The 27,552-nt window shown below is 44.6% G+C and overlaps 1 protein-coding gene across 4 annotated transcripts in view; it reads right to left on the bottom strand.

The window, feature by feature from the left end:
- Positions 1-27,552, bottom strand: part of fsd1l (fibronectin type III and SPRY domain containing 1-like) — a 137,042-nt gene that overhangs the window by 87,544 nt on the left and 21,946 nt on the right. For all 4 annotated transcript variants that reach the window (XM_039759706.1, XM_039759709.1, XM_039759710.1 and 1 more), the window contains exons 2-3: positions 10,884-10,979; positions 6,931-7,062 (exon numbers count right to left, since the gene is read on the bottom strand). In XM_039759706.1, coding sequence (XP_039615640.1) covers positions 6,931-7,062; positions 10,884-10,979 — 228 coding nt within the window. The remainder of the gene's footprint in view (positions 1-6,930; positions 7,063-10,883; positions 10,980-27,552) is intronic.

The raw sequence follows: 27,552 nt of genomic DNA, 5'->3' as shown, positions 1-27,552 counted from the left end.
GAGGTGATAGTACGCCATATGAGGTGGAAGAGAATCCCCACTTTCCAACCCCTCTACTCCCCCCAGATGCCCAATTCCTTATACTTTCACCTTTGGCTTGTCCCACCCTACCATTGAGCCTTTGCACCAGATCACCACCCCAATCTTTAAACTGCACATGGGGGGTTCATCTCCTGGGTTTACTTCTGGGGTCAGTTCTGACCCATGCAGCTCTACCCCAGTGTCCTTATCTCACTGAAATGGACAAATGCTTATTGTACCCTTCAGGCGACGTCCACACGACTCTATTTTTGTTCCAAAATTCAGACATTAGTGTCAGTTTTTCACCTTTTGTCCACACCTCACCGGTGTTTTGAACACTTGAAAAACTGAGACTTTTAAAAATGGTCTCCAGAGACTTACTCTTTTAAAAACGCCAACCATACAGATGGGCGAGAATGGAGAATCTATTCACGCTCTGATTGGTTCATTTTTACTATGGGGCCCCTCCCTGACTGATTCTCATTACCGCCTCTCATTCCTGTCGTAATCTGAGAAGTTCCAAAGCAGGTAAGGCCCAAACAGCCCTCCCAATAATGTCCACTAGAGGGCGAAAACACTGACAAAAAAAAACCCGGCTAGATACAAGTGGGCCTCAAAGATAAAAGATTTATTCTTCACAAAATGCCCTTCCATGCAATGAGCCCGAGAAGCAATGGAACTGCACAAAAACACAAAGGCAATCCAGCGCTCACAAGGTCCCAATACGGTGATCCAGAAACGTGGTCAAAAAAACTGAGCAAGAGTGGGGTCAAAAATCCAGAATTTCACAAAATCAAATCTAATCTAACGAAATGGTTTCTCTGTTTTCACATAGGTGATGTAGGCGGAGAACAGGAGTCCTGGCCGGAAGAGGACAGTTAAGGAAGACAGTTTCTTACCCTGATGGCAGGCCAAAACAAAAGGACAGATGGGCTGGCCGGCTGGATAAAGAAATAACTTTGTACCCTGCATGACTTATATGTAGCCTGGACCGGTAAAAACAGGAATTTGGGAGCAGTTCCACTCCCCATACAAAAGGTGGCAGTATTCCTCTTACAGGAGCCCAGTCAGGACACCCACAGGGGTACTTGGGAGTTGCAGTCCGGAAGGACAACCCTGTTGGGGTCCCTGGGTGCCATTAGAGGGCACTATCAGTAGGGGGACCTCCCTACTTTCTATATGACCCAGAAGTGCTTCCAGAAAGACATAGAAGCCAGCTTGAAAACAAGCCCACCACCTCACATCAGTTTAGTCGGGAGGCAGCAGGCAACACTCGATGGGGAGGAAGAACTTGTTTGATTTGGTGTGTATTACGACTGGACTTTGGAAGGGTGATTTTGGAAAGGTGATTGAGTTAATAAAAGTCTTTTACTTAACCTAAAAGTTTGTTGGATTTTACTATGTCTATCCTTTGTGGCTCAGTGGCGCCCCCTGGTGGTTACAATGAATATATATATATATATATATATATATATATATATATATATATATATATATATATATAGTGAGAAAGGCGCTATATAGCGCCCGACCCGGCACAGACTGACACAGAGGCACGTGTAAAAATCACACAGGCTTTTATTTTCTTCAGCTGGAGGTCACGTCTTCCCCGTAATCCCTCCAGCCACAACACAGTCCCAAAAGTACTTTAAACACACCAACAACTCTCCACCTTGCACCACCACTCCTCCCAGGCAACCTCGTCCTCTTCCTCCCGATTCTGGCACTTTAGTGGTGGAGGCTGGCCCGTTTTATAGCCCACCCGGAAGTGTTCCAGGTGCTTGACCTCCTGGTGGAGCTGATGACTCGTCCAGCCGGGTTCTTGAGTCTCAGCAGCACCCCCTAGCGGTCACCCCAGCTCCCATCCAGGTTGTGGAGGACTACATGTCCCACAGAGCTACGCGGGAGACTGGGGAATCAACATCGGCCAGGGAGGCTGCCACCAAGCGTCCCGGGGGAGGTATTGAGCTGTCCATGGTGGCTCCCCCGGAACATATGCAGCAGGGGCATCCCGGCCGGGCATGGGACCCGGCTGTCCATCACAATATATATATATATATATATATATATACAAGGGGTCCTCAGGATACAACGTCTCGACATACAACGTTTCGAGTTTACAACACTCACTCCCATATAAACTTCAGCTTACGCCGTTAGCGTCGTACTTACATACTACGTGGGCGAACTAGTTTGGTAGTACGCAGCGTTTGAGTGAGGGAGTTGGCAAACTAGTTTGGTTGCGTGCGGAGGAAGTGTTCTGTTTGTGTTGCTTTGTTTGCCGACTTTTTGGCCCTTATCATGGCTCCTAAATGAAAGTCAGAGTCTTCAGATGGTGGTGCAACCATCACGATGGAAGTGAAATTAGACATTGTAAGGAGATCAGAAGGAATAAAGGTAAGGAATTAAATTTTCACACTCATTTTTTTTTTTGTTACTACAGTACAGTATATTTATGTCCTTTTTCTGTGGCTTAGTTGTGTTATTATGTTCTAGATTATGATTTTGCAAATGTATTAGGATAGGTAAGTGACTTAGGCTAGGGTGTGTTTCGACTTACACCAAAATTCGGGTTACATCACTGTTGTAGGAACGGAACTGCGTCGTAAACCAAGGACCCCCTGTATAAGATTTGATCTTCCTTTAAACCAGGGGTTCTTAACCTTTTGATGACTCCAGACCCCCAATGGATTGTCCAATATGGTCCCATACCCCCTTTACTTGACTGTCGAAATAATCGTCACCATTCCTTATATTAGTTGCCAGCATGATTTCCAAATACGTCAACAGTTTGAATTTACTGTACTTTAGATATGGATAGCTAGGAAGAGAACATGAAATAAAAATTAAAGTTGTAGTAAATACACATACTGTATGTAAAATTAAATACAAGCAGTTCCGGGAAATGTCGAATGTTCTCGAAGATTCTATCGCATTCCATTCATGTACTACCCAAGTATAAATTAATACATTAAATAAAATAAATACCAGTACCCAGAGATCGAGTCCCATACCCCAAGCATTTGGTTCCCATACGATACCCCCGGTTAAGAACCCCTGCTTTAAACAAAGGTGATATAATATGACTAACATCATGCAATTTGTAGCCCAATTAATTGTGTGCTTATTTACACAAAGAATCCTGTCACATTATACAGGGTTACTAAAGGTGGGACGCCAACTCTTTATCTGTGTTCCTTGTGTGATTTGACAACAGTTGGCACAAGACAGGACTCAACTCTGGATGGCATGACAGTTCAAAACAAGACATACCACTTAATGGAATGTTTCCATCTATGGTTAATGGGAGGAAAGTGGAATATCCGGAAAACTTAAGAAGAACGACAAGATATGAGGTAACGGGACCAACAAGTCAGCCACTTCAAATCAAAGAAATGATTCCACTTTGTATAAAAAAATGGCAGTGTGTAACTGGATGAAAAAAAAAATCTTAATGTAAAAGAGAATTACAGTCAAAAATTATGTTAAGAGAGATTGGAAAATGGATGGATGGATGGATGGGGAGGAAAGATGTGATCATGAAATGATTGGCACTGAAGAAGATGACAATTGCTATTCACTTCAGAATCAAGAGCCAGCTGGCACTGATGACACCAGGAAGGTCAACCCCCCCTAACCCCTTGTCACACGTAGCGGAAAGCAATTGCATTTACTCTTTCGAGTCCCAGTTAAAGGGAAAAAAAGGATTACACAAATGTCTGTTTGCAGGAAGCATCTGTGCCATTTAAGGCATTGATGCTCTGTTCCATTTGAGCCGGGGGGCTCAGAGGGAATACAAAAGCTTCCTGTGGGCATCTGAAAACATTAGGGCCCACGGTGGGAGGCCACATATTTGAGTTAGATGAACATGTGGAAAAAAAAAAAAAATCTGAGAAAAAGAGCAAGCCAGAGGGGGTCTGTAGTAAGTGCTGCCAGTGGAAAGATCAAACTGGGATACTGGAAATGGAATCACGGGTGTGTACACAAACTGGCTCAGTGGCTTCTCCATTTACAAATGCACCAGTCTGGCGTGATTGTATACCTGGTTTGATTGTATAGCGCCATTAACATCCTGCACCTCTCCATTAATGTGAACAACAAGAATGCATTCAAATACAATTTGGTAGACACTGGCAAAATGAAGGATGGGCTTGGCATTTTTCAAACGTATTTCCTCACAATCACAGTGTTGTTATGTTTCAGCCAGGGTTTCTGTACGGCCTGGGTGTTAATGTTATGTTTCTTCTGTCCTTTGTCCATTTTTGTGCTATTTACGTTCTTCTGCCTCCAGTTTTGGTGATGAAAGCTGCATCGCACCTCAGCACATGGCCTATACACCTCCTTCACTTTATCATCGGAATGATCTTCTTCTTCTTCTTTTTCTGCCTGCTACATTCCAATATGGAGCACCTCAACACGTGGTGAATGATCTTCTTCTTCTGCCTGCTACATTCCAATATAGAGCACCTCAACATGTGGTGAATGATCTTCTTCTTCTTCTGCCTCCAGTTTTAGTTATGGAAGTTGCATCTCATCTCAGCACATGGCCTATCCACCTCCTTCGGCTTGTCATCAGAATGATCTTCTTCTTATTGTTCTTCTTCTTCTCCTGCGTGCTAGACTCCAATATAGAGTACTTTTGGTGATGGAAGCTGCATCTCACCTCAACACGTGGCCTATCCACCTCCTTCGCCTTGTCATCAGAATGATCTTCTTCTTCTTCCTCTTTTTCTACTTCTATGTAGGGTCAATGTTCCTGATCAACCTTCTCTTCTGTGAGAGACAGCCACGGCCATTACCCTTTGGATGGAAGGACCCGGGGAGAGAGAGCATCCACAAGACACTACCTTCCCCAGGATGCTAGAGGGAAGCCCTCCTGGGCAGCTGTGGCACCACAGATTCCCACAAGGCATTCTGGGAGTTGGAGTTTGGCACAGCCCTGTTGGGTTTCCGTGGTTGGTCGCCAGGGGGAGTTGTAGAACCCAACTTTGGGTTTCCATCTCACCTGGGAGTGATTCCAGTTAATCCTCTTGAGCCACCTGGAGCATTCCCAGGTGTGACATAGAAGGAGCCACCTCACTCAGGGAGCCAGATTTGGGAGGAAGAGGGATGAAGCTTGACTGTGGAGGTGGAAAGGAGAAGAAAAGGAGAGACAGAGGGGACGTGTATTTGGTGCTCTGTGATCTGAAAGGCACTTCTCCACCTGTAAAGAAACATGTGCTGTGCTAGAACTCGAGTCTCTGCCTGTCCGTTTTGAGGATGGGACTGCTGGAATGCCCCTGACTTCTACACCATACAGCTCAGTCCTGCACCTCCTTGTCCTTCAGTTCTTCTTTTACTTTCTCCATCCACCTCCATGTTGGATTCCCTTGCTTTCTGTTTCCCATGCACATCGCTCTTTTCCCACATCTTCATCATCTCTCCTTATCACACGTCCACAACACTTCTACCTCCTTTCCTGCACTTTCTTAGATTTCTCTCCCACCTTTGATTGTCTCATTTCTTATTCTGTCCTTTTTTGTAACGCCACACATCCATCTCCACATTCTTATTTCTGCCACATCCAACTTCTTCTCCTGCACTTCCTTCACCACCCCCTATGTCTCAGCTTCATACATCATTGCTGTATTAAAATCCTCACCTTGAACCTTCATCTCAGTCTTTCGATCACACGACCCTCCTGACACCTTCCTCCACTTGTTCCATCTGCACTGCACTCTATGGGTCACCTCTGTATCATTTCTCCATCTTTTTTATTATCTATCTTGTTACCAATGCCTGTTGTTATGTTCCTTGTGTTTTGTGGGGAGGGGGGGGTTCCCCAAGAGCCAAATATCTTATATCTTATCTTATAAATATGGAGGGTCTCCCATGGTTCTTGATGGTTCATTGCAAAGCTCCTGGGAGGTTTGGTGAGGATTTTCTGACCTTTTGTTTTGCTGCTCTCTTTTGACCCCCTCTATGTTTTCCGTATTAGGACCTTGTTCGATTTGGATTGCCATTTTGTTTGTTTCGTAAGTTCAAAGCACACAGGATGTGTCTCATGAAAACTAACCCGAGCCTCTGGTGTTGTCTTTCAAAACTGATGTCTCCTCTCCTCTAAATTTACAGATTCCTCAGGGTGAGGAGACGTCCATCGAGGGGTGCAGCCATTCATCCATTGTGGCTCGGGTTACAATTGCCATTCAGCCGAGAATCCAGCGACTCCTCACCCTGCTCTGAGTGTCCACTCGGAGTGGTAGGTCGCCCCCTGCTCCTGGTACGCTCAGAAGTAACCAACCTGCCCCTCAAACACTGGCCACATGCTCATCTTGGAGCCATTTCACGAACGACTGACTTCTGAACACAACAGCACCGTCTCCATCATGACCCTGCCTCTTTACTTTCTTACTCTTTTAAAATCCGGACCCTTCGGCTTTCTTCTTCGACCTGATCTCTCCCCTCTCTCTCATCTCAGGTACCCCGTTTAATCCCCGTGGGTGCAGATACCTTCACTGCAAACCCCAGAGCACTACGGAAGTAATTAGCTGAACCACACGGTCCTCCATCAACACCCCGAGGCTGCTCCTCCACGCCACCATGTGCACTTACTGTACTCCCACCCGGAGCCTGAGCAGCCCACGCTGCAGACCTCAATAACGTCTTATCATGTGAGAATGATACAGGCAATAAGCCCCCCACCCATTAAAATTATACAGCAAGTTCCCTTTTCAGCTCAACTCCACCACCAGCCCACACAGAAACACGGAGGGAGTTAAAACCAGCAGCAAACAAACAAGAGAGCACGACTGGCCAAGCTGGGATTCTCCACAAGCGTGTGAACAAAAATTGCTGGACTGACCCCTGACCCCACCACCCACCACCCACTATGACAGACACTGATGTCATTAAGCAACAAGGCGCCCGTACCTGAAGCTCCTGAGTTTTCCTCGCCTGCTCCTGTTTTATGGTGTTGGTCATGCTTTCCTTCATTTCGTCCAGTACGGAGTAGATGGAATCAAATTCTTCATCGAGGTCTGCGAGAACTTTAGAGGAGTTAACCTGGAAAGGAAGAAAATGTAGAAGGTCATTTAGAAAGTCTCAGCCATCAAAGGATCTCTTCAGATTTACTTTATACCTTGTATGATGGGTGGCACGGTGGCAAGCCAGAGGGGCGGCCCTCTGCCGTCCCAGGTAAAATACATACTGCCCCGTGCAAGCTCTTATCCCCTGTCTTTCCTTTAAGAAGGAGTCCCAGTCAGGTAAGTGTCCCGGTTGTCCATCACACTATATACTGTAGTTATGCGTGTATCACGCGCACATTTTTTCCCGAAAATTAGCATTAGAAAATCAGGTGCGCGTCATACACGAGGAAATGTAATTCTGTAATGTTTACTTCTTCTGCTTGGGCTCGCTCTCGCACTCACTCACTTGCTCGCGCACTCGCGCTCTTGCTTGCTCACGCTCTCTCTCGCTCGCTTGCTCGCCCACTCGCGCTCTCTCTCTCACTCGCTTGCTTGCCCACTCTCGCTCTCTCTCCTCGCTCGCGTGCTTGCACACTCACGCTCTCTCTCTCACTCAACAGCGCTTTCTCTCCCTCTAAACGCTTCCTATACAATCACAACGTGCGTCGTACATGGGGCAAAACTTTTTTCACGATTTTCTTTGTAAAAATTAGGGTGCGCGTCTTACACGAGGGAGCGTGGTACACGAGTAAATACGGTATATAGGGTAGCATGGTGGCACAGTGGATAGCGCTGCTGCCTAACAGTAAGGAGACCTGGGTTCACTTCCCGGGTCCTCCCTGAATGGAGTTTGCATGTTCTCCTCGTGTCTGTGTGGGTTTCCTCTGGGTGCTCCGGTTTCCTCCCACAGTCCAAAGACATGCAGGTTAGGTGGACTGGCGATTCTAAATTGTATCTAGTGTGTGCTTGGTGTGTGTGTGTGTGTGCCCTGCGGTGAGTCAGCGCCCTGCCCAGGATTTGTTCCTGCCATGAGCTGGCTGGGATTGGCTCAAGCAGACCAGGATATAGCGGGTTGGACAATAACTGACTGACCTTGTATGCGCCAAGCAGAAAGAAAGGACAGCCTTCCTGGATTCATTTTTGGCCAGGTCTGAGTGAAGGGTCGTAGCGGGAGCACACAATAGCAGAGCCATCGTCAGCGGGAGGCAACCATGACACCTGTCAGGGGCCTGAACAGTGGGAGGCTAAAGCTGCGTCCAATGAAATGGAAATCCCCACAGTGTTCAAATCAGGTCGGCGTCACAAAAGACCAAGACGTCTAATGGAGTTCTGACGCGGAAGCGGATGATCAGGAATCCCAAGATCCAGATGTAAAATTCAGAAGAGGGCCGTTTCACATTAAGATGGATTCCTTAATTTCAGAATTGTCCGGGCGTTTTGAAAGCCTAAACAGCATATGTCACTTTTTTCTTGGCCACCGAGGAGATCTCAGCCTCTTGTGCAAATTTAGATGCAAAATCTTCAAAGGATCATTTGAAAGATGAGGCGATTCACGTCAAGAACGTGTCTGATGCAAATGTTAAGGTCACTGTGATCGATGATATCATATCATGAGATACACAAACTGCGGTGGGCTGGCATCCTGCCCAGGGTTTGTTTCCTGCCTTGTGCCCTGTGTTGGCTGGGATTGGCTCCAGCAGACTCCCATGACCCTGCAGTTAGGATATAGCAGGATGGATAATGGATGGATGGATGAGATACACATAAAGAAATAAAATACGTCAACTCTGTTAGTAATTTCAATTCAGAGCTTCCAGACCCTCCACGCATCATGAGACACGACATGCGATATGATATTATATAAATTGAATTACGGCTGCGTGAAAGTTCAATGTGATTGACGTTAAGTTTGAGTGTAGCAGAGGCAAATTACTCGATCAGCTTGGGGAGGCAACATTATCGTAGCGCGGGGCCCGGAGGGACCCAGGTGCTCAGCCGTAATTGTCAGGGGCCCAAGATTTTCTGGCGGCAGGGCTGACGACAGATGGCAGTGTACCTCAAGGCTGGACTAGATTAAGATACCTGTGTGGTTCCGACGCGCTGATTAGTTTCTGAGCCAAATCGTGCAAGAGAAAGAGGCACAAAAAATTTCGATCTCCGGTTTTTGACAAATCGTGACGTTTTAGGGTCCCCGATACCAAAAATATTGTTATGTCGATGACGGGTATGTGTGTGTCACGGTTTCTTGAGGACGGTCTAGAGCTAAAACAGCTGGACGGAATAAATACCAAACTCGAAACCGAAGCCTGTTATGAGCTGACGAGCCAAATCATGCGAAGAGAAAGAGGCCCTCGAGAGGAACCCTCAAATACCGTAATTCTGTGATTAATGATGAATTCTTCTCGTCAATTGCTGTCGTAATGATCTATTTTAGGATCAGAAAGATCAGCATCAGTGCGGAAAATAATTAGTGAAATGTTAGAGAAGAGATTAGGTAACTTGGTTCTAGGGACGCAAAACCTACTGACGCTCACATCTGAATTTTTTTGTTGTCATCTATCAATATTAATGTTACTTCTGCTCATTGCATGCTTTGTTTCCATGGCCTGTGTTATGGTCCCCAACAGACGGGACCACCCGCAAGTCACTCTAAATATGGAGGGTCTCCCACAGTTCCTGGCGGTTCATTTCGAATGCACAAAGGAGTTTCTTTGATGAGTTTCTGTGTTTTTGCTACACTTTGTACCTTTTGTGAATTATTGGGTGTTTGACATTTTGCTCCATTTTTTTGCTTTGCGCCCTAAGCCCCTCCATAACCTATCATCTATGGAAGAGGAGCGAAAAGCTTTAGATTCGTCAAAAAATTCAGGTCTCTGGCTTTTGACAGATCTCGACGTTTTAGGGTCCCCAATACCAAAAACAGTGACATCTCGATGATGGGTGTGTGTCTGTGTGTCACATTTTCTTGAGGATGACGTAGAGCTAAAACGGCTGGATGGATAAATCCCAAACTTGGAAATTAAGCTCATTATGAGGTGACGATGTGCTGATTAGATTTTGAGCCGAATCATGCAAGAGAAAGAGGCACTCCAGAGGAATTCTGCGATGAATTATGAATTCTTCTCGTCGATTGCTATCGTAATGACCTGTTTTATGTTTAGAAAGATCAGACTCAAAGCAGAAAATAATTACTAAAATGTTAGAGAAGAGTTCTGGTAATTTGGTTCCCAGGGTGCAAAGCCTACTGACGCTCACATCCGAATCTCAATCAAGCTTTTCATTTTGTCGTGACGGAAGTCGCAGTCAGGAGTCCCGGGTGGACCATAATGTGGGTCTGATCTGAGACGACATTCTCTGGGGTATTTGTTCTTTTATAGCCCACCGGCCAATAGGGGTGGGATCATTTTAACACCCCATGAGCATTATTTTTTTGTTGAAAGTTATTGTGCTGAATGAAAAAGGGTGACCAGGCTAGCACCCCAACACTTTCTAGACGTGACGAGTGTCCACAATGTACTCCACTGCTTTAGGATTGGAAACCCAACTGAATGGACTTGTGTTTCTGCTAATATGAGTGCAAGTCAGTGGTCATAATGGCTGTGAGTTGAAACATTAAGTAATTTTACACAGAAATACAACCATAATAAGGTGGCAGAAACAATCAGAAAATGTAAATGTTGTTCTCTAACCCTAAATCAGATTTTGGTGTTTACGACTGGAAGGACACATCTACTGCCACACTTAACTACTAAAAAGGAGAAAATTAGTAGGCAGCTGACATTCAGATTAGTTAGCCACGTCTGTGGAATATTCCAAAACTTTTTTCATGTGCACCATTTACAGTAGCTTGCATTGCACTTAAGATTTTAGTTTAATTTAAAGCACATAACCCTAAAGAAGATTAGGCGACCATCTCACCTGAAGACCTTTCAACAAGTGACGAAGTGTTTCGATGAAACTGTGGAGTTCTTCATTTTTGTTAGCTAATGTGGTGACTATCCTCTGTAAGGCCTCCTGAAATTAAAAAGAGAAAAACAACACAACACACATTAAAACATCAAAATGTTTTAAGAAAGAAACAATTTACACAACTATTCTTGAATTTGACTGTTCACAGTGACGTTAATAGTGCAGAAAGATAGATAGATAGATAGATAGATAGATAGATAGATAGATAGATAGATAGATAGATAGATAGATAGATAAGAAAGGCAATATATAATAGATAGATAGATAGATAGATAGATAGATAGATAGATAGATAGATAGATAGATATGAAAGGCATTATAGATAGATAGATAGATAGATAGATAGATAGATAGATAGATAGATAGATATGAAAGGCATTATAGATAGATAGATAGATAGATAGATAGATAGATAGATAGATAGATAGATAGATAGATAGATAGATAGATAGATAGATAGATAGATAGATTTATTATAGAAGGTGGCTATTTATACAGTAGGCAGTAAACTCAAGATGGAGTCATCTGACTAAAGCCTATGTCACATGACTGTTCCAGTGATTTCCGTTCCATAGCCTTCACTTGTATCATCTTAGTGAATAGGATGCAGCACAGTTGGCAGCACATTCATGTGGTCAGCGTCTCAGTTTAATTAGCCTACTACTGAAGAGTGTGTCTTTAGTTGAGGTCTGGGCTTCGTGTTCATCAGCTCTTTTAATCTTTCCTACTAACTCATCCCCTGTAGCCCTGGACTCAGCCTATTCGCTCTTCTCTGGACTTTCTCTTGTGCTGTTATGTCCTTTTTTGTAGCCTGAAGACCAAGACTGTACCTAGGACTCCAGATGAGGCCTCACCAGTGTGTTATAAAGCTTCAGCAGAACCTCCTTGGACCTGAACTGCACATATCAAGGCGCTATATAACCTGACATTCTGTTAGCCTGTGGCCACCACCAGGGGGCGCCTGTACAATTGCTAAGCCCTTGGTTGCAGCACTTCCATCACACTCAGAAGTACGGCCGGAAGAAGGTCATCAAACACCTGGAGAACTTCCAGGTTTCCTATTAAAGAAGTCAGCTGCCACTACTCCAAGAGTCAGAGTCGGGAGGTGGAGGATAAAGGTTGCCAGAAGGAGTGGAGGTGGGCAGAGGAGAAGGCGAACAAGAGAGAGAAAGAAAAGAAGAAGAAGAGAAGTGAGCTTTGTGTACCATGTTTGTACTGGGAACTGTGCTGTGAAGGTGGGAAAAGAGAGAAGAGTTTCCCAGGTGGAAAAATAAATAAGGTGTGTGCTGAACTTGTGTCCATGTCTGTCTGTGTTGGGGTTTGGGCAGCAACAGCGCCCTCTAGCGTTCTGGGGAAGGTGATGCCCTGGAAAAGCTCTCTCCCCCAGTCCTTTCAGTATAGTGGCATCCCGGCTGGGCAAAGAAATCCCGGCCGCCACAGAAGAATCTGAATGAGATTTTGGGACAGCTTTAAGTAGAATCTGGGTGATATATTGGGGGCGGCTTAGCTATTAGTGAAACAAACGGGCTTAATGGCCTGAATGACCTCCTCTCGTTTGCCAAATTTTTTATGTATTCTTATGTAACGATTCAACAGATACTGGACTTGTTTTCCATTCAACAACACACCAAGCTGAATTTCAATCCTCTTTATGTTACGAATAAGTTTGACCTCCTCTCCTCCAAAGCTCCTCTTACACTGGATTCTGGGATTTCACGATGGTTTTTGGTTGCCGTGTCTTAGAAGGCTCGATGGCGGGTTGCATTTTCAGGCTGTCAGTCACACCTTCTCAATTACCTGCAGGAATCGGTTTTATTGTATTCCTCAGCTAGGACTTGTCATCCATGAAGTGAAAGCCTAAGCACTTGTCAGGGATTGTAATAAAACGTTCCTTGGGTGAAATTACAGCCTTTAGGATTTAAACCCCAGATAACAAGACAAACGCTGCAGAGGCCTTAACCCGAGCTCAGGTACAGCCTGCCATCTTTACACACGGGCTCTGCACCACCCAGCCGGCCTTCACACTCGTGTCCCTCAAAGTGCTGTCACCCTTTATCTGTCCACGTTAGTAAGCATGGAACGTATCCACAAAACGGAGAAATCCGTGGAAGTACACCAGCTGTCACAGCTCTTATATTTTAGGAAAACCATTTCGATTCTGAATTATGCTGACATTTTTAATCATAGGTTTGATGCCATAACAATGCAATGCAAAATGAAATCTAAAACACAATAAAGTGTGCGGGGAGTGAAGGGACCTGAAGACTTTCAAAATCCCACCGTGTGCATCACTGGATGACAAATTAGCGTAGCAGAAAAAAAAATTGGAGAAAAATACTCAACCTCCATATTTTTCTTCAAACTGGGCATCATGAGTGCCGGAATAGATGGAGTGACAACCCAAACGGGATTGAGGACGTCCCCCTTACCCAGCTGGTAGGCTGTAATGGAAAGCCCATAGCAGTGGAGGTCTGATCTGGCCAGGGGGATCCTCAATTCCGATTCTGGTTGGGATGAACAAATAATGGATGGACTGGGAGAGGTTAGTCTTGCTGAAGCCAAACATATAATACGTACCGTCAGCTCCATTAAGTATTTGGACACTGACACAGTTTTCATCATTTTGGATTTGTACGCCAACAGGGGAGGAGCACAGAACTCTGGGTCAGAGGCATAGCTAGGGTTTTCAGCGCCCGGGGACAACTGAAGATTTCACGTCCCCTCCTGTGCCAAAATGCAATGGGGAAGGGAAAGAAATTTTTAAAAAATGTATTTAAAAGAATAGTATTTTAAGTAAAAAATTTCATATAAGTCTCCGAAAATGATAACGCCGCCTCGTGTTCTTTAAAATCGAAATCCGTCATTAGAGATAGATAGATAGATAGATAGATAGATAGATAGATAGATAGATAGATAGATAGATAGTTTTTGTAAGAAAAAATTTGTTTTCTACATTTAAAAATGATTTTAAAGAAAGTATATAGCAAATTATAAAGCAAAATAATTATATATTTATAAAAACTGCAGTACTTTCAATTTATTCGTACGAAAATATGATGGGGAAACGTCTAGACTTTTGCGGCCATCTACTAGAATACTTCACCACAGCCCAATCAATTTTCTATCAAACACAAATCACTTGGCACACAGAAATGGCGTTTGCAGCAACTTAGACAAGGTAGGGCCTCATGTCAGACGCGCGACCTGTTTAATAACGTCAAAATGTTTCTGGGTGGGAGTCAAGCATGTTAGAGTAGTGGAGGCGATAAATTATTGTCTGTTGGGTATATAGAACTAATACGTGCTTCGAAATCAGAAAGCGACAAAAAACAAGAAAAACATATCCTCATACTGATGGAGTGATGGACGGAGTATGCAAATGTTTTTTATTTACTTTTTAGTGCATTTAAAAATGGAAAACATTTCATTCTAAAATTTCGTAACATCAATTTGGCGCCCCCTGGATGCTGCGCCCGGGGACAGATGTCCCCCCTTGACCCCAGGCTACGCCACTGCTCTGGGTCCTATTCATAATCTACGTGACCATCATCATCAGGTCCTTCCATGAAAACGCTAAATACAAAGAGGACTGTTTGACTTATGTTAGGTAGATTGCCCAGAGGGACTGGGCGGTCTGCTCTGGAACCCCTACAGATTTTATTTTTTCTCCAGCCTTTGGAGTTTTTTGTTTTTCTGTCCACCCTGGCCATCGGACCTTACTCTTATTCTATGTTAATTAATGTTGACTTATGTTTATCTTTTATTGTGTCTTCTATTTCTCTATTCATTTTGTAAAGCACTTTGAGCTACATTTTTTTGTATGAATATGTGCTATATAAATAAATGTTGATTGATTGATTGATTGATAATGGAACTGGAACCTACTGTATCTGTGAGTGAGTTGTGTTTGGTGAGGGGGCACTGTAGCGCCAACTGGTGGCCACAATGCTAATATCATTATTATCCAGTCAGTCAGTCAGTCATTAACCAATCCGCTATATCCTAACTACAGGGTCACAGGGGTCTGCTGGAGCCCAATCCCAGCCAACAAAGGGCGCAAGGCTGCAAACAAACCCTAGACAGGGTGCCAGCCCACCGCAGATAATATATTATATTATATTATCCATCCATCCATTTTCCAACCCGCTGAATCCGAACACAGGGTCACGGGGGTCTGCTGGAGCCCAATCCCAGCCAACAAAGGGCGCAAGGCTGCAAACAAACCCCAAACAGGGTGCCAGCCCACCACAGATAATATATTATATTATATTATATTATATTATATTATCCAACCCACTATATCCTAACTACAGGGTCACAGGGGTCTGCTGGAGCCAATCCCAGCCAACACAGGGCGCAAGGCAGGAAACAAACCCTGGGTCTGGGCGCCAGCCCACCGCAGATATTATATTATATTATATTATATTATATTATATTATATTATATTATATTATATTATATTATATTATCCAACCCACTATATCCTAACTACAGAGTCACAGGGGTCTGCTGGAGCCAATCCCAGCCAACACAGGGCGCAAGGCAGGAACAAATCCCAGAACAGGGTGCCAGCCCACTGTAGATATTATATTATATTATATTATATTATATTATATTATATTATATTATATTATATTATATTATATTATATTATATTATCCATCCATCCATTATCTAACCCGCCATATCCTAACTATAGGGTCACGGGGTCTGCTGGAGCCAATCCCAGCCAACACAGGGTGCAAGGCAGGGACAAATCCCCGGGCAGGGTGCCAGCCCACCACAGGGCACACACACACACACCACACACTAAGCACACACTAGGGACAATTTAGGATCGTCTTACTAATTAAAAAAAAAAAACTTAAATGTGCACTCAGGACCACACGATCCTCTGTCTGTTTCAATCCAGCATGACACCACAATATTTTTCACTGACTGTGCATTTCCTTTGTCCCTGCCACTCTTGCCAGCATTAGTTTGGACAATGGAGGCTTCAGTGTCGAGTAAAAGAATGCAAGCCACCTTCACAATGCTGTTGCTCAATGCTTGAATGTTAAGACTAATGGCAGTTCATTGTGCGTTTAGGGTGGCGTCTAAAGTACACAATAGAACTATGAACACCGTAAAGTTAGAGTGGACCCCTGGCCCCCGGAATTTGCTTTCTTTACTGGAGTTTCCAAGACAAACTGCCTTATAAGAGGGAGTGCCGTCTGTCGTTATACACTCAAGCAGGAGATGAGGGAGTTAAAATAAAGTAACTGACTTGTGTACGGCCCTGCAACATTAAAAAGAAGTCAGAAGAAGAAAATGAAGTTTAAACTGCTAAAGAAACATTTAGAACATAAAAGGAAATCGTTAGTAAGAACACTTCAATATACGGTGCTCTGAGCTCATCCTAAGGTCTGCCAATGTCTCCAATAGTTTTATTCTTGTTTTTCAGCCTCAGAAAGGCTTCCTTGACCTTCATTGGCCAACTCTTGTCCTCATGTTGAGCAATGGCAACTACAGACTCCACAGGGTAGAAGCAAGCCGAGGTTTCTTATGATACCCATCTGAGGAATCACACCTTGGGATGCCAATTGACCTAAACATTATGGTGCCCTAAAATGAGGGCGACCATCCAGAAAAGGTGGCGTGCAACCAAAATGTCTGCAAATGTCCTAACATGAAAGTCTGTTTAATCACTTAAATGTCTGAATTGTTTCATTTGTAATTTTAAACTGTGGAGCAGAGGGAGCAATCATGGAAAAATGGGTCCTTCTCCCAAACATTACGGAGGGCACCATACTGTAAAAAATCACTCTGCTGCACTGTATTATATTACTAGCCTGAAGTACCTGCCCGGGTATATTTATAGAATGGGTTTAGAAAAGAAAGGTTTATGTGTTTGTTATACATGTGCACATGGAGACCACCGTACAGAACTTAAGTAAGGTAAGCAATACCACCCCGAACCGAGAGGAGGCGCTGTCACTAACTGTCATTACTTTACCACCTGCTGTACTGAGAAGAACCCCAGTGCAAAATGACCCCGCCTACAGTGCCCAGAGAAGGCCCCGCCCCTTCCATTGGGAACCAAATCAAAAGAGGCGTGTCCAGATTGGATCACATCAGTTTGGACTTGGACACTGAAGTGGAAGAAGCTCCCAAGCTTCTAATTTTGTCATGAGCCATTGTTGAGACTGGATTGGCCAAGTTTTTGTTCTCTGTGCTTTAATAATAAAATTTTTGTTTTCCTTACATTAGAAGGGTTTGCCTGTCTGGCTCCCCAACGTTTATTGTGGGTTCCCTGACTCTTCCTGGCTGCGCCAGTATTTTTAAAATGTTGGTCCTATTGTTACTGCTAGCTGTCCCATCTGTCATCCACACTGCCTCTCGATCAGCGTCTCTGCCCTTGCGAGTGGACAGTTTGTTCTTTTTTTCCTGGTCTGGCTGGATTCCAGACTTGTGGTATCTTCTTGCTGGGCTGTGACCAATTAAAGCCGTCATGTCTGACTAGTTCTCTTAAGTCAAGGTGGACAGTTTGTAGTGCTTAAATTACAAAGAAAAGAAACTGTTTGATGTTTCCTTTGTGCTGAACTGCACTTCCACTCGCAATCAGGCCTCATGCAACACCCACTGCAAAAGCGCACGATACTCCTTCATGTTTTACAGTGCAGCGTAGATGCAGCACACGCGCTTTCGCCCAGGTAAGTAATGTTAAGCTCTGGTTATTTTGTCTGCTAGTCTAAATTCAGTCTGTTTGGGCGTTTCACTTGCTCTAAGCCAGCAGGTGACACTGATGTGCGAACTGTAGCACAAGTGGAAAAAAAAATACTGGAACCCCCAGGGTCAAACATTTGACTAGCAAAGTAGTCCTTTTTCAATGTTGTCCTTATGGAGAGTAACTATGCAAACTTTGGTCTATTTCAAAAGATGGCACATCACATCATTTGTCATAATAAAATGCATTGCATTTGTTAGTCCCGCAGATGGCACATCACAAACATTTCTAATAATAAAAGGCATTGCATGTGTCAATCCAACAGATGGCACATCACAAACATTAGCACTGCTTTGCAAATCTCATACCAAATGGCATAGAACATAGACATATGCATTGAATTATCATTCCAACAGGTGCACAGCAAACTTTAAAAAACATTAACTCTGCTTTTACAAATCCCTTACTAAATGTCATAAAATAGGCATGTGCACTAATTTGTCATTCCAACAGGTGGCACATCACAATAATTTTAGCAATAAAATGCATTGCATGTATCATTCCAACAGATGGCGCATCACAAACTTTAAAAAACATTAACACTGCTTATACGAATCCCTTACTAAATGGCATATACAATAGCCATATGCACTGCATTTGTCATTCCAGCAGATGGCACATAACAAACATTTGCAGTAATAATAAGAATTGCATTTGTTATGCCAACAGGTAGCCGGGGGAGTAAATGCAAATATTAATTTTATTTTAATTCTTTTCATTTTTATTACTATTTAATTTAATATTGTTTCTTTGTATCAGTATACTGCTGCTGGATTATGTGAATTTCCCCTTGGGATTAATAAAGTATCTATCTATCTATCTATCTATCTATCTATCTATCTATCTATCTATCTATCTATCTATCTATCTATCTATCTATCTATCTATCTATCTAGCACATCGCAATCACTTTTAGCAATAAAATATACTGCTCAAAAGAATTAAAGGAACACTTTTTAATCAGAGTATAGCATCAAGTCAATGAAACTTCTGGGATATTAATCTGGTCAGTTAAGTAGCAGAGGGGGTTGTTAATCAGTTTCAGCTGCTGTGGTGTTCATGAAATTAACAACAGATGCACTAGAGGGGCAACAATGAGATGACCCCCAAAACAGGAATGGTTTAACAGGTGGAGGCCACTGACATTTTTCCCTCCTCATCTTTTCTGACTGTTTCTTCACTAGTTTTGCATTTGGCTACAGTCAGTGTCACTACTGGTAGCATGAGGCGATACTTGGACCCTACAGAGGTTGCACAGGTAGTCCAACTTCTCCAGGATGGCACATCAATACGTGTCATTGCCAGAAGGTTTGCTGTGTCTCCCTGCACAGTCTCAAGGGCATGGAGGAGATTCTAGGAGACAAGCAGTTACTCTAGGAGAGCTGGAGAGGGCCATAGAAGGTCCATAACTCATCAGCAGGACCAGTATCTGCTCCTTTGGGCAAGGAGGAACAGGATGAGCACTGCCAGAGCCCTACAAAATGACCTCCAGCAGGCCACTGGTGTGAATGTCTTTGACCAAACAACCAGAAAGACTTCATGAGGGTGACCCAAGGACCCCATGTCCTCTAATGGGCCCTGAGCTCACTGCCCAGCAGCATGCAGCTCGATTGGCATTCGCCATAGAATACCAGAATTGGCAGATGCACCACTGGTGCCCTGTGCTTTTTACAGATGAGAGCAGGTTCACCCTGAGCACGTGACAGAAGTGAAAGGGTCTGGAGAAGCCATGGAGAACATTATGCTGCCTGTGACATCATTCAGCATGAGCAGTTTGGTGGTGGGTTAATGATTGTCTGGGGAGGCATATCCATGGAGGGTCACACAGACCGCTACAGGCTTGACAAAGGCACCTTGGCTGCCATTAGGTATCAGGATGAAATCCTTGGACCCATTGTCAGACCCTATGCTGGTACAGTGGCTCCTGGTGCACGACAATTCCTGGCCTCATGTGGTGAGAGTATGCAGGCAGGTCCTGGAGGATGAAGGAATTGATACCATTGACTGGCCACCACACTTTCCTGACCTAAATCCAATAGAACACCTCTGGGACATTATGTTTTGGTCCATCCAATGCCACCAGGTTGCACCTCAGACTGTCCAGGAGCTCAGTGATGCCCTGGTCCAGATCTGGGAGGAGATCCCCCACAACACCATCTGTCATCTCATTAGAAGCATGCACCGATGTTGTCAGGCATGTATACAAGAACACAGGGGCCATACAAAGTGCTGCGTACAATTTGGAGTTGCTGCAATTCAATTTGGGCAAAATGGACTAGCCTGCCACATCATTTTTTCACTCTGATTTTTGGGGCGTCTTTGAATTCAGGGCTCTGTAGGTTGATCATTTTCATTTCCATCAAACGATGTGGCATCCTTTCGTTCCTAACACATTACCCAGTCTATATCAGTATAGATATCCAGGAGGATTTCTTTTTTCCATTGAGATCTGATGTGTTTTCAAAGTGTTCCTTTAATTTTTTTGAGCAGTTTACACTGCATTTGTCATTCCAACAGATGGAGCACCACAAACATAAAAACTGCTTCATGAATCTCATACCAAATGGTATATACTGTAACAGAGAGATATGTGTTGATTTATCATTCCAACAGATGGCACATCACAAACTATGGCAAACATTCATACTGCTTTTACAAAAGTCTTACTAAATGGCATATAAAATAGATGCATTTCATTTACAATTCCAACAGGTGGCACATCATAACCATTAGCATTGGTTTAACAAATCCCATACCAAATGGCATTTAACAGAGACAGACACTTTGCATGGCACACTCCAAACATTAATGCTGAGGTCTATGTTGATTACTTTCAACCTGTCTTAGATGGGATAGCGTTTTTGAGTACTGAGAAAAGCGCTATATAAATGTAATGAATTATTTTTATTATTGTTATTATGGGTAGCACAATATAATATAAGGGCGGCACGGTGGCGCAGTGGTAGCGCTGCTGCCTCGCAGTTAGGAGACCGGGTTAGCTTCCGGGTCCTCCCTGCGTGGAGTTTGCATGTTCTCCCGTGTCTGCGTGGGTTTCCTCCGGGCGCTCCGGTTTCCTCCCACAATCCAAAGACATGCAGGTTAGGTGGATTGGTGATTCTAAATTGACCCTAGTGTGTGCTTGGTGTGAGGGTGTGTTTGTGTGTGTCCTGCGGTGGGTTGGCACCCTGCCCAGGATTGGTTCCTGCCTTGTGCCCTGTGTTGGCTGGGATTGGCTCCAGCAGACCCCCGTGACCCTGTATTCGGATTCAGCGGGTTAGAAAATGGATGGATGGACAATATAATATAATATAATATAATAACACACCATTGTGTGTGTGTGTGGCAGGTCTCACTGAGCAGATGCGTTGTTAGCTCCAGCAGATGTCTTGGTCTAAGCTCCTCCATGATTATGCTGCAAGCTCTACACATAGTTCCACCATGCTGTTTTGTGTAAGTTGTAGAGTGGGTGGGGTTGGTTGGTTATGGGTGGTACCCCATGAGGTTTAGTACGAGTTTCTCATGGAAGTTGGGGAGAAGAGCAGGGGGGTAACAAAAGGGGGTCTTTCGGAGATCAGTGGCTTGAGCCTCTGAAACCCTCCCCTAGCGATGCCACTGCCACCGAACAATCCGATTGGTTAGTTTGGCTCTGATGGCTCAGTGGTAGGGATGAGGACAAAATACTTTAGGGACCACTAAATACTAACAACACACAACCTGAGTCACCTTCAAAGATGGGAAATATTCGCAAAAAATTTGAATAATGGGGGCCCATCGACCACAGGTTGAAGTCAAAACAGCAAGGGAGTAGGCTTATACTTGATAAAATAAAATAAAGCAGCCTGACCAGCAGACAGTGGAGTCCTCTCTACAATATGACCTGCTGCTCTCGTCAGTGGCCAACTGGAAATAAGCCAGCTCAGCCCCCGGCTCTGATGACACATTCCTTTCATGACCACCAGAGCTTGTTGCTTGTTTGACACGTCTCCATGGAGACTCGGTTCCCCAGGGACCCTACCCCCAACATGTTTTATGGACGTTATACACCCCTCATGAGACAACGGGCCTGCAGGACACTTGTTCATCTGCAGCCCTGCCTGGAGATCGTCGGCCCTTTTTTCTCAGACGATGAGTTCACAGCCCCAGCACCTGGAAACAGTTAACTTTATAGACGTTTTTATATTCCATCCATCCATCCGTCCATCTTCCAAACAGACTAAATCTAGGGGTGCGGGGAAGCTGGAGCCCACCCCAGCAAGCAGTAGGCACAAGGCAGGAAGAGTCCCTGCATGGGGCGTCAGTCTGGCGCAGGATGAACAAACTTGTATTTCTGTGTCCTTTTCTCTTATTCTACTGCCTGAAAGGTAAAATTAAAAATGCAAATACAAATTATTTTGTGAATATTTTAATAATTGCTTTTTCATGGTGAAAATGGGGCAAATTTTGTGTGTGTTATGAATTGTGCACAATTAGTATGGTGCCACGGGTTTGGAATATGGAAGCTCAGCCCTCCTGGGGCTCGTGGCCACCACCAGGGGACACATGGAGAATGGCTGAGTCCTCCTCTGCAGGGCTGTGGGAAGGAGAATGTGGAACACCAGGAGCACTTCCGGGTGCTCTATAAATGGGGCCACCTCACTCCGTTAGGACAGCCTGAGTCGGGAGGTGGAGGACAAAGCTTGCAGGTGGAGGAGGAGTGGAGGTAGACAAGAGACAGAAGAGAGGAAGAAAGTCTTTGTAGTCCCTGTGCTTATTGTACTGTGCTGCATAGGTGGGAAACGAGACAAAAGTGTTTCCCACAGCTGAATAAACGTGTGTTATGCTGAACTTGTGTCCTGGTGTCTGTTGTGTCAGGTGTTTCGGGAGGTACGTGCCCTCTGGTGTCCACAAGTGGCATCCCAGATGGGACTTCTTGGCCCTCATTTGGAAGGAGATCCTTATAAAAAAATTTTCTTGTGGCCAACTCCGACACACAGCACAACTGTACGCACACACATGACAGCACGGTTGCACGCGCTACAGAAAGGCACAAGTCTTGCCGAAAAAGTCTGCTCAAGTCCCATCCCGTCCCGTCTGGCATGGTCAAAAAAGACAGCCATAGTCGGAGGACAAAGCTTGCCAGGAGGAGTGGAGGCAGACAGAGAAACAGAGAGAGAGAAAGAGAAGAGAAAGAAGAAAAGAAAGTGCTGTGTAATGTGCTGTGCAGGTGGGAAACGGAGGAAGAAAAAAAAAACAATAAAAACGTGTGTGCTGAACTTGTGTCCTGCCTCTGACTGTATCGGGTTTGAGCGGCTGCAGTGCCCTCTGCAGGCCACACTGGCTTTACAGCTTCTCATTTACATGCCATTGTGTGTTGCTTTGAAGGCTCCACCCCACTCATGAATATTGATGAATTACCTAAGAGTGGCAAAACACATACACACATTCACATGACATGACATGATTTCATCCACTACATGAAAACTACCAGACTACCGTCCAGAGTGTTACTGAGGCTTAACATTATAAAGCAGACCATTACATGTCGCCCCAAGTCTGACTTGGGAATAACTGTATTTATGTAGAATTCCAAGCCCAAATCTCACTTGAGGTTAAAGGACTGACCAACAGTGTTTACAATTATATACGGTGATCTAGAAAGTGGGCGGCACGGTGGCGCAGTGGGTAACGCTGCTGCCTCACAGTTAGGAGACCTGGGTTCACTTCCCTGGTCCTCCCTGTGTGGAGTTTGCATGTTCTCCCCGTGTCTGCGTGGGTTTCCTCCCACAGTCCAAAGACATGCAGGTTAGGAGGATTGGCGATTCTAAATTGTCCCTGGTGTGTGCTTGGTGTGTGGGTGTGTGTGTGTGTGTGCGTGTCCTGCAGTGGATTAGCACCCTGTCCGGGATTGGTTCCTGCCTTATGCCCTGTGTTGGCTGGGATTGGCTCCAGCATACCCCCGTGACCCTGTAGTTAGGATATAGTGGGTTAGATAATGGATGGATGGATGTTTATGTACAGGCAGCACGGTGGGGCAGTGGGTAGCACTGCTGCCTCACTGTTAGGAGACCCGGGTTCACTTTCCAGGTCCTCCCTGCGTTGAGTTTGCATGTTCTCCCCGTGTCTGCGTGGGTTTCCTCCCACAGTCCAAAGACATGCAGGTTAGGAGGACTGGCGAGTCTAAATTGTCCCTGGTGTATGCTGGGTGTGTGTGTGTGTGCGTGTCCTGCGGTGGATTGGCGCCCTGCCCGGGCTTGGTTCCTGCCTTATGCCCTGTGTTGGCTGGGATTGGCTCCAGCAGACCCCCATGACCATGTAGTTAGGATATAGCGGGTTAGAAAATGGATGGATGGATGGATCTAGAAAGTGTTGGCTGCAGCAATGTGTTTTATTACAGACAAGCTTTATTCTCTGGGTCATAAGACTGAATTACTGCTAAACGCTTTGAAATCACTTCAGTGGTCCACTGCCTCCTGACTGACTGGTACAGGGAAACCCCGCATATGATGTACCACTTAACTCGTCTTGATGTCTACTGTAGTTATGCGGAATGTCAAGATTTTTGGAGTTGCCCTCTATTTTTGACACTCTAGAAAAAAAAAAAAAAACTTTTTTTTAAAGGCCATTGTGGACCATGTTTGAACACCCTTATCATAAATAAAATAAAGTAAACCGAAAAAATGATCAAAGAGACTGGCCATATCAACCGACCCCCTACTGCACGGGTGTTGAACTCCAGGCCTGGAAGGCCGCACTGGCTACAGGTTTTCATTCTCACCCTTTTCCTAATCAGCGACCTGTTTTCACTGCCAATTCACTTTTTAATAGTCCTCTGAATTGATTTGTTTCCTCATTAAATGGCAGCCAACCAGAAATGAGACGTGAAACGAGCCAACAGATGACCAGCTGAACTGGGGCTTCAAACTTCAACGAGTTTCTTAATGAGAAGCCCATTCTTGCTGTTAATTACACCCGTTATTTAATTCCATGGCTTGTTGTTGCTCTCGTTCTGCCACAGCTGACATTTCCCAAACTGCTGATTTTCTGTTTTTTTATTAGAACATCATCAAAGTGTTTTGGTGAGTTGAGAGATCAACCTTAAAGAGACCTTCACCTTTCTTTATTTTCAGATATTGTGTGATGTGGCGGCTTGTTTTATGTCTCATTATTGTTTGGCTGCTAATTAAGGAATTAGGAGACCCGGGTTCACTTCCCGGGTCCTCCCTGCGTGGAGTTTGCATGTTCTCTCCGTGTCTGCGTGGGTTTCCTCCCACAGTCCAAAGAGTGCAAGTTAGGTGCACTGGCGATCCTAAATTGTCCCTAGTGAGGGGTTGATGTGTGGGTGTGTGTGTGCGCGCCCTGCAGTGGGCTGGCACCCCGCCCAGGGTTTGTTTCCTGCCTTGCGCCCTGTGTTGTCTGGGATTGGCTCCAGCAGACCCTTGTGACCCTGCAGTTAGGATATAGCGGGTTGGATAATGGATGGATGGATCAATCAAAACCACTAAAGGGCCTGAGTCAAGTTAATTAAAATATGAAATTAGCAGCAAAAACTAATCACTAATTAAGAAGATGGTTAGAATGAAAACCTGCAGCCACTGCGGCCCTCCAGGACTGGAGTTTGACACCCCTGCCCTAATGGGATACAAGGGTTCAAAGCTACTCCTTTTCAGCCTGAATCAAAGGGTTGTTGTTTAACTTTCTTTGACGTGAGTGGGACTTAATGGGAGAACATGGCCCATTCTTGCTTCGACTTGACAGAATATTAGTTCAGTGCGATCGGACTTTACCGGTGAACTGCTTCTATGCGACTGGGCATTGACAGTGAAATTCTGTCCCCTCCGATGCGATCGGGACTTTATGGGGGACAAACTATTACTTTCGATGTGATTGTGACTGCAAGGGGGGAACCACCCTCTCCTGTAATGCTTCAAGCACAATTGGGACTTCAAAATGGAAGTGGTGTGGCACACCAGGGAGGCTGGAGTAGGATGGGGGGGGACTGTTTGGATTTAACCATTTTGGCACCGCATTAATATATTTTTTTCCAATTATTTTACATTTATATAGAGCTTTTCTCACTACTCAAAATGCTTCAGTGAATGGGGAACCACTTCAACCACTACTAATGTACAGAACCCACCTAGATGATATGACGGCGGCCATGTTTGTGCCAGTACGCTCACCACACGTGAGTTCTTAGGTAGTGAAGGAATGAGAGATAGATAGCCAATCAGAGACAGGGGATGATTAGGGGGCCACAATGTCTAGGCCGTGGTTGTCAGTTTAGCCTGGACATCGAGATACACCCAACTCTTTAAGGAGGTTGCCCAGGGATCTTTAATGACCACAGAGAATCAGGACCTCAGTTTCACGTCCCATCCGAAGGAGGGCATCATTTTTACATCACAGTGTCCTCATCTCTGCACTGCGGCATCGGGACCCACATTCAGACCACAGGGTTAAGCGCCCCCTACTGGCATCACCAACACCCCTTCCAGTAGCAACCCAAACGTTATCTATACTAATAAAAGGCAAAGCCCTCACTCACTCACTGACTCACTCACTCACTCACTTACTGACTGACTGACTCACTCACTCATCACTAATTCTCCAACTTCCCGTGTGGGTGGAAGGCTGAAATTTGGCAGGTTCATTCCTTACAGCTTCCTTACAAAAGTTGGGCAGGTTTTATATCGAAATTCTACGCGTAATGGTCATAACTGGAAGCAGTTTTTCTCCATTTACTGTAATGGAGATGAGCTTCAACGCCGTGGAGTTTCGTGTGACATCATCACGACTCCCACGTAATCACGCAGTACATAGAAAACCAGGAAGACCTCAAAAAAGCGCTTAAGAAAACATGCATTATATAATTGAGAAGGCAGCGAAACAATAAGAAGCGAGCGAGTGACATATACAACCATATTCATGAGTTCTGCTACTTCGGAAACAAAGCACGATGTAAACCTACACTTTAAATTAAGTTCATAGACAGGCTGCCGCTGGCGTTTGTAATTTAGTGCCTGCCCATATAAGGCCGTCCGTCAGCGGCAATCCAATAGCAAACTGCCACGGGTAAATATTCACGGGTGAAGGACTGTGCTTATGGAGAGGAAGATGAGATGGTCAGGGTGGTGTTTGACACAAACTCAGCGAAACTGCGAGAGAAAGTTTTAAGTGCCAGGACTAAGGTAACATTAAATACAGCCATGGACATAGCGAGATGGCACCAGCACAGCTGGGAACCTTCGATGCATGTACACCGAGCGGCTCACGTGAACTGGCGCGTGCACAGATAAAAGCAACAGTTCCAAAGAGCTGAACAAAACCGAATTACACAATTGAAAAGGCAGCAAAAATATGAAGCGTCTGATAAGCATATTCATAAATCCAGCTACTGCGGAAACAAAGCACACGTTGGAAAAAGTCAATGTCCCGCTAAAGGAAGACAGTGTAAAAAAACCCGTGCATGCAGTGTGTCAGGTCTCAGATAAAGAAGAAGACGAGCTGTTTATTGATGCAGTAAGAAACGAATCGATGAATGAAACCTGTCATCTTTACAGCGATTGACAAACACGGAATGTAACTTGAACACAACACATCCTACAAATACGAACCTGATTGAAAGAAATAATGATAATCAAATCCTTGATGACAGCAACACTCAGTAACACTCACAAAACAAATACTGTATATTGACAGTCATGTTACGTTATTTTTAAAATGTTCCCTTTTCTTTTCTAGCTTTTTAACACACTACTTCTCGCTGCGATACGCTGGTATATATATATATATGTATATATATATACCCGATCTACATACTCGAATAATGGATACTTTATTAGCCATCAATGATTGTTTTGGTAAAGCCATACT

This window comes from Polypterus senegalus, chromosome 7, assembly GCF_016835505.1.
Source record: "Polypterus senegalus isolate Bchr_013 chromosome 7, ASM1683550v1, whole genome shotgun sequence".
In the NCBI taxonomy this organism is placed as follows: Eukaryota; Metazoa; Chordata; class Cladistia; order Polypteriformes; family Polypteridae; genus Polypterus; species Polypterus senegalus.
The sequence above is the reverse complement of the archived record's forward strand: the minus strand, read 5'-3'. Positions and strand labels throughout refer to the sequence as shown.